Genomic DNA, 16,432 nt, shown 5'->3' on the forward strand with positions numbered 1-16,432 from the left:
TCATTAAGCAGCCCTAGGGAAGACAATTAAAGTCACCATCAGTCTGGGTTCAGAAGAGGCACGCTGCAGGGGAAGGGGTGCAGACTTTGGAAGACTTTTAAACCATTTGAAGTCTGATCTGCAGCTTGTTGTCCCAGTGACCCCAGGCATATTAATCCAGTTTTCTGAAACTAAGGTTTCTTATCTGTAAAATGGGCAAAGCAGTAATAATACAACACAGAACTGCAGGAATTAAATGAGATATACAGGTAAAAAAAAAAATGCGTGCATCTCTGAAATAATTAACCCGTAGGTCCAGGAAGTGTAGTTGTTACTTCCTTTGATTCCATTATCCTTATTTATCAATTTTTAAGATTTATATTATTTCTTTACAAGGTAGAAATTTTCTAGGGTAGCTCATACTCAATCTAGTTCTAATTCTGGAATCAAGGGATCAGTTCTAATGGCTTTTTCCAGCACATTTTTTTTTTCTTTTCTTTTTTTTATACTGGGGAAATAGAGGAGAAGAGGAAGGGTGATAGAAGGAGCAAGCAGTGGTGGAGGTTTGACCTGATAAAAAGCTGTTAATATGGATACAGGCTGTTTGGATTGAGCCCTGTATGTAAGGGTATGATCGCTAGAGCCTCCTGTGGGACTCTAGAAGTCAGGAGGAATGAAGGTCTCAAGTAAGAATGAGTGACTGTTTAGCAAATCCCCAGTTAATGTGTTCAGGGCCCGTAACGCCTTTTAAGATTGCATTTCTGCAATGCAAGGAGTTCCTTTATTCTTTATATCCATCTTAAAAATACTCAAACATCTTAACACTTAAAATTTAATACTTAAAAAAAAATTTCATGGCCTTACATCATACAGCTCTTTGGAGGTCTGTCCTGATCAGACTTGGCTCATCGGTGCAGCACGAGAAGCCTGACGGGGTCCGAACAGGGCTGCCTTTCCCGGCCTGGTGTCCCTTTCTGAAAGATCCAGGAGGGTATGTAGGCAGAGGGTCCTACCCTCAGAATAGACGTATCAAGACTTCTTTGACTTCCTTGAATCTAGACCTGAGTTTTATCATCTCATATTTTCAGCCCAGCTTGTATCTTTCCAATAATCTCTGACAAAGGAAAGGAATGTCCAAAGATATTTTTGCCGTTCAGTATTTTTTCACCTGCCCATATAGATCTCTGTAATAGTTGGAAAGGGAAATGGAATAAAATGTGGGTAATGGCAGGGACACTCAGAGTTATGAGACTCTGGAGTCACATTTGCAGTCACCATTAACCTGAAGAACCACATGACTCCTGTATGACTGGTAGAATTTAGTATAATGGCGCATTCATATAGCAAAATTAAAGTCTTAAAGAGCCACCGATTAAACATAAAGGGACCCGTGTGACTGGAGAGCTGTGGTGTGAACATCCGTGCCTAAGCGAACTCTAGGACTCCATGCATCCAAACTAAAGAGCACTTATATTTGTCTTACTATTATTCCTTTCAGGCTTAGAAGCTCATAGAATGTTCTTGTGTACACAATTTCATATTTTTTTTAAAGATTTATTTATTTATTTTAGAGGGAGCTCCTGTGTGAGTGCATGAGTGGGAGGAGGGGCAGAGGGAGAGGGAGAGAATCCTCAAGCAGACTCCCTGCTGAGGCCACAGGACCCAGAGATCAGGACCTGAGCTGAAACCAAGGGTCCAGTGTTTAACTGACTGAGCACCCAGCCCCTCTAATATGTTTTGACATGTGAAAGATGATCACATTTACCTATTAAAGACCAAGCCAACATGTCATACTCAATAATTACTGGATTATTTTTGGATAGTGCTCAGGCTTCAGGGTAAACTCTGTTTTAACTAGGAGAATTACCTGTAATTATGCATTTGTAACTGGTTTACCAAAGATTTCACTCAGTAGACCAATGTGTACTGGCATTTTCCCCCTCTCCAATCGTATTTAACTATGTTCTATGGGATATCACTTTTTATCTCTTAACCACACCTTTGGAAGAGTCTTTAAATTTCCAGTAACTTTCAGATGTTAAGAAATTCAGTTTGGGTAGGATGTTGTGGGTGGGGCAGGCATTGTTTCATCCAACACAACCTAGAAACAAGCCAGACATACTACAAAAATCACATTCGAAGACATCATCAAGCAAGTGGTGAAAGTAATAACGAGATAAACTAAAATCCCAGAGAAAGGAGAGCCTTTTGAAGTTGAGCTATCAGGAGCTGTGAATTTTCCTCCTTGGGCATTTGCTGATTCAGAGAGTTAGCTGAAGAATATGGCTTTGCCTGGACCCTGGGCTGCTGCTGCTTGGAGTAAGAAAAATCAGTAAAACTCTCAGCACGCATGTTGGAGGAAGTAAGAAACTGAGACTTCATCAGCTTCAAGTCAATGAACACTTTTTTCTCAGAAGAGACTTGCTGAATTCTGAGCTTTGCAGGAGGCTAAAGATCCAGGCCAAAGTCTTATAAAAATGAAGTGAAGGCTCCCACCGTTTCACAGTGTAGGAAACAGGGAGAGAGACAGGCAAGAGAGAAGGCTCTAGAGGGAGTGGTGGTGAATTGACACAGAGGTACTAAAAAGCTCTCTTTCACCTGCAGGCATTTACAGATTGTCCCCGTAGCTAGATGTCTGAGCATCAAGGCTCTGCTTAACATGAGGTGGCAGCTGGCAGACAGAGAACCAGCAGAGATTTCGGGTTTTATGTGTAGCTGAAATGACAGATTTGGAGCCCAAAGGGGACTCAAACTCGTGGCTGCTCTGCCTCTGAAGACATTTACCAGATTTTGAAGCTGAATGGGGCACAGTGAAAAACAGGCATGCAGAGACCTCTGAGAATCTCTAGCATTCTTTTAGGGGTGAGGGCCAAAGACTCCTCAACTAGAGCTTCTTGGTTGGAAGTCCGGGATGGGCGTGTAGGTATATACCCTCTACAACATGGATAGACCCAGTATCTTTGTTCGCTCACTAGAGCTGCCGTAAGTAACTGCCACAGACTGTGTGGCTCAAATGACAGATTTTTTTTTTTTTTTTAATTGAAGGACTAGAATCTGGAAGTCCAAGATCAAGGTGTTGACAGGGATAAAATCTTCTGAGGCCTCCCTCCTTGCCTTGCAGATGGCCACCCTCTTGCCGGTTCTTCCCATGGCCATTCCTTCATGTTCACATCCATGCTGTCTCTTCCTCTTCTTACCAACCCTGTTGCCTTAGGGTCCCACTCTAATGGCTTCGTTTAAACTTAATCGCCCTGTCTCCAAATACAATCACATTCTGAGGTACTTCCTGGTGGTTGAGGCTTCAACATGTGAATTTGAAATTAGGGTTTTGGCGGGGATGAAGGAGTGAGAGAAGTGGAGATTCAGCCCACAAGCCTGAGTCTCACACGAATTCCAGCTAAGTTCTGTTCTGAGTCAGTTCGTGACTTGATGATGAGAGCAATCCTTTCTCCACTTGCATAAGAAAGGAAAGGGCATCTCTGATAGAAAATAATATCTGGAGCTTTTACAGATGCTTGGCATTAAAAAAAAATACCAAATACCTTCATACCCTGAAGAATAAACCCTGTTCCTTATCTCAGGCATGTTTTCGTGCAGATGAACGTCTACCATTCTCATCTGTAACATATGTCACTCATAAGCACTCTTCTAGACCAGACCTCCAAAAACTTGACTGTGTGTATGAATTACTTGGGAACTTTATTAAGATGAAGATGGTGATTTTGTATGTTTGAAGTGAGCCTGAGATCATGCATTTCCATAACAAGTTCGTAAGGGATGGTCCTCAGACCATCCTGACCAGCTGCAGACCAGCAGGCACACTGAAGTTTAAGAAACCTTGCCTGATAATGTCTAAGACCTCTTCCAACTCTGAAAGTCTGTTATTTTTTCTAATTTGTTTTCCAAGAGTACCTCATTCCATTGACAGACCATTGACAGACAGGAGACCATTGTCTCCTACCTTTTTTCCAAACTGTCATAGGATTTGGACCTATGAGGCCCACACTCAAAACAATCTCATTTCTTTTAGAGCAGTGGTTCTTAACTTTGTGCATTGGAATTAAGTGGGAAGTGAGCCTTGACAAATACTGCTGCCTGGATCCTTCCCTCAGAGATTCTGATTTAATTATTTTAGAACACAGCCTGGAAACTGGTATTAAAAAATATTCCAGAGGATTCTAATGCGTTGTCAAGATTAAGAACAATTGTTTTAGGATAGCACATTTTTCACCCCACTAAAAATGGTACTGGGCCTATTTTTCTTCTTTTTTAAGATTCTATTTATTTATTTGTCAGAGACAGAGAGACTGCACAGGCAGACAGAACGGCAGGCAGAGGCAGAGGGAAAAACAGGCTCCCCACCGAGCAAGAAGCCCGATGTGGGACTCAGTCCTAGGACCCTGAGATTATGACCTGAAGGTGGAAGCTTCACTGACTGAGCCACTCAGGAATCCCAGTGTGTTGGGCCTCTTTTGACCTTTTTTTAACCAAGCTAGTTTCTGTAAAAAGTAATTAAATACTAATAATGGCCCACCTGCAAAATAATTGGGTTTTATCCATTGCTGACAACTGAAGGAATTTTTCTCAGGAATTTTTTAATCACTTGGGGTTGGATAGTTGCTCTTCATAGACTAGGAATGTGATTTCCACTTTTGCCAGACTCCTCTCCACTCTCTATTATCTCTCACACTCAACTTACTTCTTTCATTAACCTGTTTGGAGCCTTTGGGCTCTACACTATCTCTACAACATTAATTAGTAAGATAGTAAGCTAGAAATTAAATATATCCAAGGAGAACATTTAAAATGCACCTCCCCCAGCGATATTTCATATAAAATTTTCACATCACAGAAGTATTTTTTCTAGGATCACTCTAAGATCTCTTCCATCTTTAAGGTTCTGTGGTATGAATCATTTCAGTTTGTACGTGGATCATTTTCTCCACCCACAACAAAATTTAAACAGTTGGAAAGTCAATATCTAAGAGTGGCTGATAAGTTTTACACAATTCAAGATGCTTAATAATTATTATGATATTTTTTGACCCTTGCCGTGTTAATCATTACTACCTATGGGTGAGAAATACCTTGTTTCCTTAAATCTCTGAGATTGCCAGTGTTCGTAACAGTCACTGGATCACAATAAGTAGTTAACACAAGTCTGCTGACTTTAAAAGAGTGAATTAGGATTTAATATGAGTTATTTCGCTTTATTTCTTCAGAGCCATAAACGGAATCCAAATTTTTATTTAAAATAAATGGAGGCAGGTCACCTGGGTGGCTCAGTGGGTTAAGCCTCTGCCTTCGGCTAAGGTCATGATCTCAGGGTCCTTGGATCATGCCCCGAATCAGGCTCTCTGCTCAGTGGGGAACCCGCTTCTCCCTCTCTCTCTGCCTGCCTCTCTATCTACTTGTGATCCCTCTCTCTGTCTAATAAATAAATAAAATCTTGAAAAAATAAAAAATAATAATAAATGGAGACTCTAAATTATGCTGGCTGCTGAAACAAATATAAACATCCAAATTTCAGTGTTTTCGCACAGAGGAAGCTTATTTCTTGACCATTGTGGTGGGCAGAATTGTACAACGGCCCCAGGATTGCTGCCCCACATTGTACACATTCTAGTCCCTGAGACATACTTCTGTGATTAGGTCATGTTACGTGGCAAAGTTGCCTAAGAAAGGGAGATGATCTTGGGGGGGCAGGGAGAATCCGTCCAAATGAGGTAAGCCTCTCAAAGAGAGTGGATTCTGAAGCCAGATATCTGAAGTGTGAGAAGAATTTGGTGCAAAGTAGATTATCTGTTGCTGGACTTGAAGGTGGAGGAAGTCACATGGCATAGAATAAGGGTGTCTTCCCAGAGCTGATAGTGGCTCCCAGATGGGAAGTGGGAACCTTGGTCCTAGAGCTGCAAAGAACAGAATTCGGCTCACAGCCTGCAGAAGTTGAAAGCAGGCCTTGTCCTAGACAAGCCTCCAGATGAGGATGCAGCCTTGTCAGACCAGGGCAGAGAAACAGACACATGAGACCTGGACTGCTGACCTATATATAGCATGTGAGTTAATAAGTGGTTGTTGTTTGAAGCAGCTAAGTTTGTGGCGATTTGTTACATAGCAGTAGCAAACTGATGCAGTCATTTAATAATCTAATACTGGGAATGATGCTTGCCAGATGGCTTTCTCTTGCCTACAGCTCTGCAGTCTGACAAGGGCTGGACTCCTTGAAAGGAGAGAGAGACAGTGGAGAGGACATACACCATCCACTTCTGAAAAGTCCAGTTTGGTTGCAGCAAACATCACTTATACATATATTCTATTGGTGAGAACACGTTACATGGCTGTTTCTCAAAACAAGGCTCCCTAGGCATATAGTCCTAACTGAGAAGCATCCTCCCCCCAAATTAATATTGTGGAAGGGAGCTAAACATTTCTGTCCCCATCAGGTTTCCACATGTTTGAATATGAAGGCAGTTTGGTATCTCATTCCATGTGGAACAAGTAAATGTTATGAAATTATATATTCCAATTTGAGGTACATAGAGAATTGGAGCAACATTTTTATTAGAGAAAAAGATGTGCTTCAATGATGCATTCATTATCAGAGGCCCCATCAGATGTGACAGTGGTCTAAGAAGATCTGGGTCCTTTCCCTGGCCGGAGGGTGTTGGAGCACCATTGCAACATTATCCCCTCTGCCTTCCAGCTGAGCACTTCCAAGGAAAATTTCTCCTTCTTCTCCGAACAGTGAGGAGATGCACTTGCACAAGGCTCAGGCATGGACACCCTGGTGCACAGAGTCATGGCAGTATGGCTTTCCCCTTTTCTGGATCTGCATACTCAATGGTACATGGCATTCTTCTCACTTATGAAGAATGTGGCAGTTCCCATCATCCTCCTATGCTCCAGGCAGCGGTGCCCATGGTCTTTGTGAAAAGGCTGGCTAGGATAAGGAGTGTTTCTCCCTGGATTGGAGTACTAGAGTTCTATATTCATCCATTTCAGAGGTAACTTCTGGCTTAGGGAACCATTAAAGTTTATGAACTAGTCTATAGGGAGTTCATGAAAGATTGAATATAAGTCACTATATGCTACCTGGCATTTTTTTTTCATTTTTCAAGGTAATTTTAGTATCTAGACATTTCAGCTTATGGAAAAAAGAAATGAATTGGTTTTACAAGAAACTTAAGAAATATTCAAGACGGAATATATAATCTACGTGATCACTTTTACTAAGAGATCTTTCTTTATTTGATATCATAAAAGTCTAGACAAGAGAAAGCTATAAGAACTTTAAATGTGTAGTCCGGCAGACATTCTTATGTTCCAAGAAGGATAGGGGGTGGGGTATGATAAAGAAAACCAGGGAGAAGTACTGCTAATAAGACCAAAAAAGGGAAAATGAATTCCAAAAGAAGGCCAGTAAATCTCAGGAGGCCTGACATTGCCCATGAACTGGAATATTCCACATGTCACAGTGACAGTCATGGCTTCACCCCTTCCTCATCAAGAGGCCTCATCTAAATCTGTCCAGGGTTTTGTTTTTGTTTCTTTTGTTTTTGTTTGTTTTTCCAGTGACATATTCCTCCAGCCGTCCTTGTCCCGGGTCTCTACCCTCTGCTTTTTCCCTGTGTCCTCCCTCCTCCTTTCTCCTTTCTTTTTGTCCCTTCCCCCCCATATCCTCTTTCTTCTTCCCTTTTCTTTCACTCCCTCCTTTCTTCCCCTCTCAGTGTCAGTTACTATTCCAAGTGCTGAAAAGACGTACTACAACAACCTATGAGGTCTATTAGTACCCTATGCTAAAGGTAGCTAACGTAAAGACAAAAGGCAACTGGCATAAAGAGGTTAAATAATTCTCCCACTATGACTCAAGACAGAGTTGGGATGCTTCAGGGGGCTCTGATAATGTCACTCCTCTACTCAAATGTTTTACATGATTTCCTATCAACTACGAATTGCATGAAGTCCCAATTCTATAACATGATAGGTACCAAATGGCCCCAACCTCTCTCCCCAAACATATTTAACTCTTGCCATCTCCCCAAAAGACCCTGTTATGCTGTTATCAGAATACTCTCATTCCCAAACACAAATGACATTTTGCAACTCCATGACACATGCCCATTATACCACACCCTGTTTGTTTTGTTGCCGTGATCTTCCTTGCCTAAAGCTCCTACTCATCCTTCAAAACCAGATGACTACTTCTGTGAAGCCTCTCCTAACATTCACAGTTTGATTTATTCCTTACTCTGAATGCCCACAGAAAAATGCTCACATTTCCATAATGGTATGTATTACTTTGTACCAGATTTATTCATATATTTTTCCCACTCACTAGTCTATGAAGACCCAAAGGGAAGAAATGGGACTTTACTTACTGGCAAACCCAGTGCTTGCCACCTGGTATGTGTTCACTCTAATGAGGAATATAGATTATGCAAGAAAAGGCATCATCAATGTGTAACCCTATATACCACACATCTGTAGCATCGACCTTAAATTTAAAAGTTTTAGGCCTATCCATATAGACTATCTTAAACAAATGTTGCATGTGAAAATCTGACTTTATAAAAATTTAAAATTGGTTTATAAAAGTTTAAAAATACTTGTATTATGTAAAGGGAAGTTCATTCTCTATCTCTATCTCTCTCTCCTTCACACATATACACACATTGGAAATGGCAAACTAGTCCATGGATATCTTCAGATTTTTTCATAGTATACAACTTTGTGTTAAGAATCTCTTTTTTCCTCTGAAACAGTTTATTTGTAAAGAATAAGTGTTCTACTGATAAAAATCAATATAAATTTAATGACCATATTGCCATAATTGTCATTATCATTCTACTCTATTTAGCATTATATCACATTATATCACACCACATTATATCATTATATTTGGTGGTTGACTGTGGGTAATAATTGGAAAGTGAAACTGTGGATAAGGGGGAGAACTAGTCCCTCTCTTTCCCTCTCTCTCACTCTCTTTTTCTCTCTGGTTTCTATTTCAAAATCACACAGAAAATGTTTGTTTTTCTCTATGGGTTTGAACCCGGTGTCCTACACAAACATAAGGATATACATATATAAAGAGAGAGAGAGACAGAGACAGAGAGACAGAGAAACAGAGAGACAGACAGAAAGTGTATAGTGTGTGTGTATGTGAGAGAGATCATATATATGCACACATTTCTATGGTCCTTTGCAGTCCCCTGTTGATAAAAAGATTCCTCGTCCTTTGAGGCCAGCTAATGATTTTCAGGTAATGAGACTGAATGGTACGTCTGAACATCCTGGACCAAAGAACATTAATGCAGCTACCACACTGCACATGCTCTCAGCCAGTGAGCGCTGTCGTGACATCCTGAGTTGAGAGTGTTCTGCAAATTGTGTTGTTTACTCTGTTGGGATCTCTCCTGTCATTTATTTTGTGCTCTGGCGAACAATTCTCAGTCATAATGACTGACAAATTGTGCAAGTGATAGTGCTGGAACTGTCATAAAGACACAAAGAAAGAGCATTAAGCTGGAAGTTAAAATGCAGTGTTTTACCCATGGCTTGAGGCTTTTTCCAAGGAAATGGAAACTGTGCTAAAGATGAGTAGGCCCTAAGGAGCTAGTTCAAGTCTTCTGACATCATGAGCCGTATTATAAGTATCCCTTCCACCTGAGAGAATTGACCAGGTATGGTCAGGTATGTCAGGACTTAAAGGGTTTCAAGAGAATTATGATGGGCGGTGTTGCACCTCCAAAGAGATTTTGTGAAAATGACCCCCTCAACTATTGATCGAACACGTGTGCCTAGGGTTCCTCTCTTCCCAGCCATCCCCTTTCCTCTGCTCTCCATGTAAATAGAGTATGCTTGTCTATGGCCCTGTATTCATTTAATATGTTTATCTAATCCTTACTTCAAATTAAGATAGACTAGATTTAGGTTTTGGGTGTTTCTTGCTTTTACTAGCTTTTTCTTAAGTGAGAAAGATTGTCGTGATTCCTTTTCATTTGAAACATTTTTTTCTTAGAGAAACATCGACTCAGCTGTACATTAGAATCAATATCTGGGGGCAGGAGAGAGCACCAGGAGTTTGAAAGGTCCCCAGGTAGCTCTAATGTACAGCCAGGATTAAGGATCACTGCTCAGTGGAAGATATATGCCTACTTACCATCTAAGGAGTTGATATTTCACTTGGAACAGTTTCAAACATATGAAAAGCTTCCCCAGATGACTGGTTATTTTACATTATTTCCCTCTCCCCCAGTTGAGAATTAGTTTTCAAATGAATTTAGGTAATGGTATCTGACAATTTGGCCCAGAACTCTCAAGTGGGAGAGATAGCCTATAAAGACTGTGGGTTTTGGTGCTCATTTGGAGAATAAATGTTTATTGAGCTTGCATGGAATGACTTTCTCTATAACAACTCTCTCCTTCCCCTTGAATATGGGATGAGGGCTGCTTTTTGAGGAGATTAAAGGTGATTCACCTTAAGCCTAGATGTCTCTGTATTGGGTGAGGAGGGATGGGGTGAGGACCTGGCAGTTCTGTCTACTTAGGAAAATCAGGAAGCTTAGCGACGATAAAAGGGCAGCTTTGCCATGCTGCAGCAGGTGGTACACCCAGGTGCCTTCAGTAATGATTAACTCCAGAGTCCGAATCGATGCCTAGGATGGAAAATGACACCCAGCACCTGTGTGAAGCTTCTGCACTGCTTTCTATTTCAAAGTCACACGGAGAATGTTTGCTCTTCTCTGTAGGTTCGAACCAGTGTCCTACCTGAACATAAGGATCCCCTGCCGGAGGTTGGGGTAAGTGTTTCTTATGTTTCTGAAGGGCACATGCATCCCTTCTAAGTTAATTGTTTGGCTTTCCGCTGACCTTCAGTTGTCTGATCGCTGACAAAGGAAATTGAGTTCAATTAACAGGGCGTGACAACGCAAGGGGCCCTGTCACATATTTGGTGAATTATATGGAAGTCAATCCTTGTCTCTGGGAAATCACCCTCAAATGGATCCATATTTAGTTTCGCTGGCTAGAGACAAGACTAGAAATTGCCCTGCAGGTTGCCGAGAGGCAACGCGGAGCCAGCATTCCTGGACCAACAGAAGGCTAGGGAAATCGCAGACGTGAGCTCTACTGCTTCAGGAAGGAGGCAGAGAACAAACTAGCCACGGGTCTGTGCTGTTTTCTGCTTCCTGCTATACTGTAGCACAGGTCCAAACAGAAGCTGCCGCCAAAGTGCAGTCCGGCGCTGCAAAACCCTGCGAAGGTTTTCCCGCTCCTCTTCACTGCCATATCGAGGCTTTTAGAAACTGGACGAGCAGGAAGAGAACAACATGCTTTTTGCTTAGAAAAGCCTGGAGTAGGTGGTGGCAACTCCTAAGGGGGAGCACAGCAGGCTGAGGCCCTGGGATCTGTACAGAGAGGTTGAAAAAGCCTCGAAAAAAGTTGGGTCTAAAGAGGCCATGGGACTGAGCCAACTGTAAGGCCTATGGGAAATTCCCCACAATCCTACAGGCAGTTGACAACCTTCTTCCAGTTTCCCTGTGCAGCATTGTCTTACGTACCGATCATTTCGTCATTGGCAACAGCCGCCATCTGAACCTGCCCAGGAAGCCCTCCAATACATGCACCAAAGCTTAAGTTGAACTGATGGAGAAGAATGTCGGCCATCTCTGCATTTGATTGTGAAGGAGAAGGAATAGGGCACTTTGTGTTCTCTCGTGCCCGTCAGGACCTTCTCGTTTTTTTCCCTGGGTACAGGTTGAATAATTCTCTAGGCCTCAGTCAGAGGGGACTCTGACTGACTCCTCTGACTCTGAGCTGTTTTCCCGGATGTGATAGAACGAAGAGATTAGCCTCATTTCCTAAATAGTGCATCTCCTGAAATGCTCACCTTCCCTCTCTTGCAACACTACCTTTACATCAACTGGCCGTGTCATGTTACTAATACACCAGTGTCTCTAAACTGACTTTGTTTTTTAAAGATTTATTCATTTATAAGGATACCTGGGTGGCTCAGTCGTTAAGCATCTGCCTTTGGCTCAGGTCATGATCCCATGGTCCCAGGATGTAGTCCCACATCAGGCTCCTTGCTCAGCCAGGAGCCTGCTTCTTTCTCTGCCTGCTCTGCCTGCCACTCCCCCTGCTTGTGCTCTCTCTCTGACAAATAAATAAATAAAATATTTTTTAAAAAAAGATTTATTCATTTATTTGAGAGAGACAGAGAGAATACATGCACACATAAGCGGGAGGATGGGCAAAGGGAGAGAATCTCACTTAGACTCTGGGAGCAGAGCACAGAGTCTGATACGAGGCTCCATCTCATGACCCTGAGATCATGACCTGAGCTGAAATCAAGAATCAGATGCTTGACTGACTGAGCCACCCAAGTGCCATGAATAAATTTTTAATAAAAGTCAAAGTAGTACCCATGGTAACATAGCCCATATTGAGTTTTATTTTTTTTAGCTTTAATACTGAACACAGATTGTATTTAATGCAATTTTGTACTTGAAAATTTTATAATATTGAGTCAATTGAAAATAGCTTAAAAGTAATTACTGAAAAAAAAATGCCAGTGTTCTTAATGATAGGACAATTTGAGACATCTAAACATACCACTTTCTCAACTATATTCCAATTGGGACTGATTAAGAGATCCCCAGGAGTCAGAGGTCTGTAAACGATAGCCTGGGGGCCAAATTCACCAACTGTCTGTTCTGAATGTGTTCATTTATGCATTTATGCTGTTTTCCCACTATCATGGCAGAGACTTGAGCTAAAATCAAGAGTCAGACACTCAACCAAGTGAGCCATCCAGCACCCTTAAATTGGCTTCTTCTGAAGCATTGTGAGAAGGTTGCTAGCTCCAAGCACTGGAGGTTCTCTGAACTGATACCATGGTGCATTTGGTATATTGTTTTTGACAAAGATTCAGCCTGGGTCAAAAGAAAATTCTCAGTTGACATCTTGTGACATGTCTGTTGAATCAGTTAGGAATGCATTCAGAACCAAGTCGCCTGACAAACAGTGGCTTAGAAGTAACAGACTCATTTTTCTCATGTTAGAAAAAGATCTGCGGTTATGGTCCAAGGCCATAGCTACTCAAAAAATGACTCTGAGCAACCAGGTTCTATCTACCTTCCAGCTCCTCCTTTGTTAGAGTATTGTCCAGTCAAAACATTGAACCTTCAGAAGTCACAGTCCAGGTGGGCAAAACACTGAAGGACGAAAGGCAGCTGATCTTTTTCCTTCAATTCTGGGAATCAGTCACTTTTGGGGAAATTTCAGTTGGTATATTGCTGTGTACCTATCACTAAGAAGACAGGAGTGCCCAAGCAGAAGAGAATCTGGGTCAGTTCCCATTGGAACAAAATCAATGTAATGATTTTAGTAATGAAAAGTGAGCCAAATAGGTATTAGATATTGGTAATGTCTGCACACTCCTCCTACATGTTAAGGTCTGTAAGAGCAAAGAGCTTATTTATTTATTTATTTATTTTTAAATGATTTTTTTGTTGTTGTTGTTTTGTTTTTTTGACAGAGATCACAAATAGGCAGAGAGGCAGGCGGAGGTGAGGGGGGAAGCAGGCTCCCCACTGAGCTGAGAGCCTGATGCGGGGTTTGATCCCAGGACCCTGAGATCATGACCTGAGCCAAAGGCAGAGGCTTTAACCCACTGAGCCACCCAGGCACCCCTTATTTCGTTCACTCTAATAACCCTAGCTTTGTGTATGGAAACTAGTAAATTAGGATATATGTATTCAATGAGTTAGAAAGCATACCATTATTTTGGTTTGCCAACCATCTTAAGTTTTTAGAACCACCAAAATGAAAGGGGGCATCTAAAAAAAAATTACAGTGGTATATAAATCTTAATAATATGTAAAAATCTAGTATGCTTTTTGACACATCAGAACTTGATAAAATGGCAATTATATAGACCTAAGTCTCAAGTGTAGTAAGAACGAGCCTAAATAACAAGGCCACAGGCCCTGGCATTCTAATACCCTCAGAGTACATAATATTGTGGATAGAGAAGAATCGCCACATCTTAAGCACCTATCATGCAGCCCTGGTTAGTTTATATCTCATCACTTAATCCTCAAAATATTTCTTTGGTCTGAGAGTTTTAGCTTTTGCCCAGACTTGGCTCTGCCGTTACAACCTGCTAAGAACTCTAGCTCTTGACTACTCTGATTTAAAAAATGAGCTAAAACCTTTTATTATAAATAGTTCAAATATGTTCTATACATTTCTTTGCAATGCATTTTTAAGCAACATTGATTGGATACACCCAGACCTTTTGTTGATGTCTTAGGGAAGGAGATACCAATATGTGCTAAGACCTTTTGAGGTATATTCCTAGTAAAGATGTAATTTTTAAATATACAACTTTACCCTAAAATGCTTTTTAATGTTTTCTTTGGACCGTTTGTCCACTTTTAATAGATTTCCTCCCAAGTCTCTTTTTTGTACTTCTGATTTTTTTTTTTTTTTTTTTTTTTTTTGGTGTGAGTAGTTCATGTATCTTCTTTCCCTGCCTATTTGATGGGAAACAGTGGAACCATATCTGTTAGGGTTGTCACTGAAGAAAAAGTACATGGGCTATGAAAAAAGGACTATACTGTGAATTACATGTAGGGCATGTTGTATATGAGCCTCATGCTATCAACTCCCGCTTTCCAAGGCCTTTCAGACTTGTACCACAGTTCTTGTAGATTGTTTTATAAGAATAGGTCAAAGTATTATTGATATATTCATTTAACCTCCAAGCCAGCATTTTTCCATGGAAATATTGTGTGTGCTACAAATGTGTGCCACATATATAATTTCAAAATTTCTAGAAGCCCGTGCTTTCAAAAAATTAAAAAAGGAACAGGCAAGATGAATTTTAGTATTTTGTTGAACCCAACATACACAAAATGTAATCATTTCAAAATGTAATCAATACAAGAAATTAGCAATGCTCAATTTCACACTCTTTTTAAATACCATGTTGTATAAATGTGATGTATGTTTTATGGCTACATATGCACATCTCAGTTCAGAGTAGCCACAAGCCTCGTGCTTGAACCAATGGTTCGCCATTGGATCGTACAGTTCTACACAGTACTTGGTAAAACTTGGGAGTCTCTTGGAAATTGTGGTATACAGGAACCCTCTATTTTGATTAGAGGCTTTGCGAGATGAACATAGGTGACAGAGGGTAGGCCAGCTCACAGCAAGGTGTGCAGAGCTGTACATCTTCTGGCTCCTTATATAGTACAGATCAACCAGGGACCCCTGAGGGCCTGCTTCAGAGACCTGTGCAACCCCAGAAGCAATCTGAATACTTGTGACTTGCTCAGAGTCCCTGCAAGGGCTGGTAGGATAAACTGCTTATTTGTACACTCCCTATAGAGAGGAACTGGGATTGAAGCAGATGCCCCAACTTTTTTTTTTCCCCCTGTTTGCTATCACTCTCCAGCCAGGTGAGGGACTGAAGTTATGCAGGAAGCAATTCAATGATCATCTGCTCTGGGCGCTTGCAACCAGAATGATCATCATGAGTGTCGCTCTCTCCTGAGCAGGTAAAAAAGGCCAGAGACCCATGTTGAGCAGGCAGAGAGCCTGGCAGAAGGAGAGAGAATTGCCACCTGTCCTGGAAATAAAGCCCAGTGTAATGGGGATAAAAGAATGCTAGACTAAAAAGCAGGAAACCTGGATTCCAACTTGGCATCTGCATATTAACTAGTTCTGGGACCATGTGTAAGCCAGTTAACTCCTTTAACTTCCTGCTCTTCCCAACAATATACCAAGAGATTTGCCTGGCTTACTTTGCTTCTTATAACAGTAATGATGTGAAAGATAGAGTTATCACACGCAACTTTTTCCTGCAGCGGTTATGACGGGGAATGGTGAAGTAACTCGTTCAAGACCACAGATTTGCAAGCGAGAAGATAGAGAAATAAGGCCTGACTATACCCATTAGTGGATAGCCTGTTTGGGGGCTGGGAGAAGTGATTTAAATGCCCATATTTCCATTTTTTGACAGAATAACATTTAACATGACACTCCAGACCTCTGAGCTCCAACTCCAGTGAGACTTTAATTTTTTTGTTTCTTTCACATTTTTCCACTGATACTAGACCTCCCAGTTTAAAACATTTAAGATGAGTGTTTAGAAACAGCACTGAAGACAAGATGGAAAAGCTTGTTCCTTGAGTTATATTTGAGACTTAATTTTTTTTAAAGATGTCTCTGATATTCCATGGTTATGATTACAGTGACAGCAAAGATAAAATAGCTTTATATTCAGTTACTCTCTTATATTAACCTTAGTGTGCTCTTTTCCCTCCATGGGAATTTAGGTTTCAGAAACAGAGAAGACTGTTTCCTTCTAATTCATTCTTTCACAGGAGTCCAGTAGATATCCGTATAAATGAATGATGTGTTTTATTTATGTTGACATCAA

At 41.0% G+C, this 16,432-nt stretch overlaps 1 protein-coding gene across 4 annotated transcripts in view; it reads left to right on the top strand.

Annotated features, from left to right (window-relative positions):
- The window catches only part of INPP4B (inositol polyphosphate-4-phosphatase type II B), a 563,252-nt gene that overhangs the window by 290,585 nt on the left and 256,235 nt on the right, over nt 1–16,432 (top strand). For all 4 annotated transcript variants that reach the window (XM_045992576.1, XM_045992594.1, XM_045992567.1 and 1 more), the window contains exon 8: nt 10,731–10,781. In XM_045992576.1, coding sequence (XP_045848532.1) covers nt 10,731–10,781 — 51 coding nt within the window. The remainder of the gene's footprint in view (nt 1–10,730; nt 10,782–16,432) is intronic.

Source organism: Meles meles, chromosome 2 (genome assembly GCF_922984935.1).
Source record: "Meles meles chromosome 2, mMelMel3.1 paternal haplotype, whole genome shotgun sequence".
Taxonomy (NCBI): Eukaryota; Metazoa; Chordata; class Mammalia; order Carnivora; family Mustelidae; genus Meles; species Meles meles.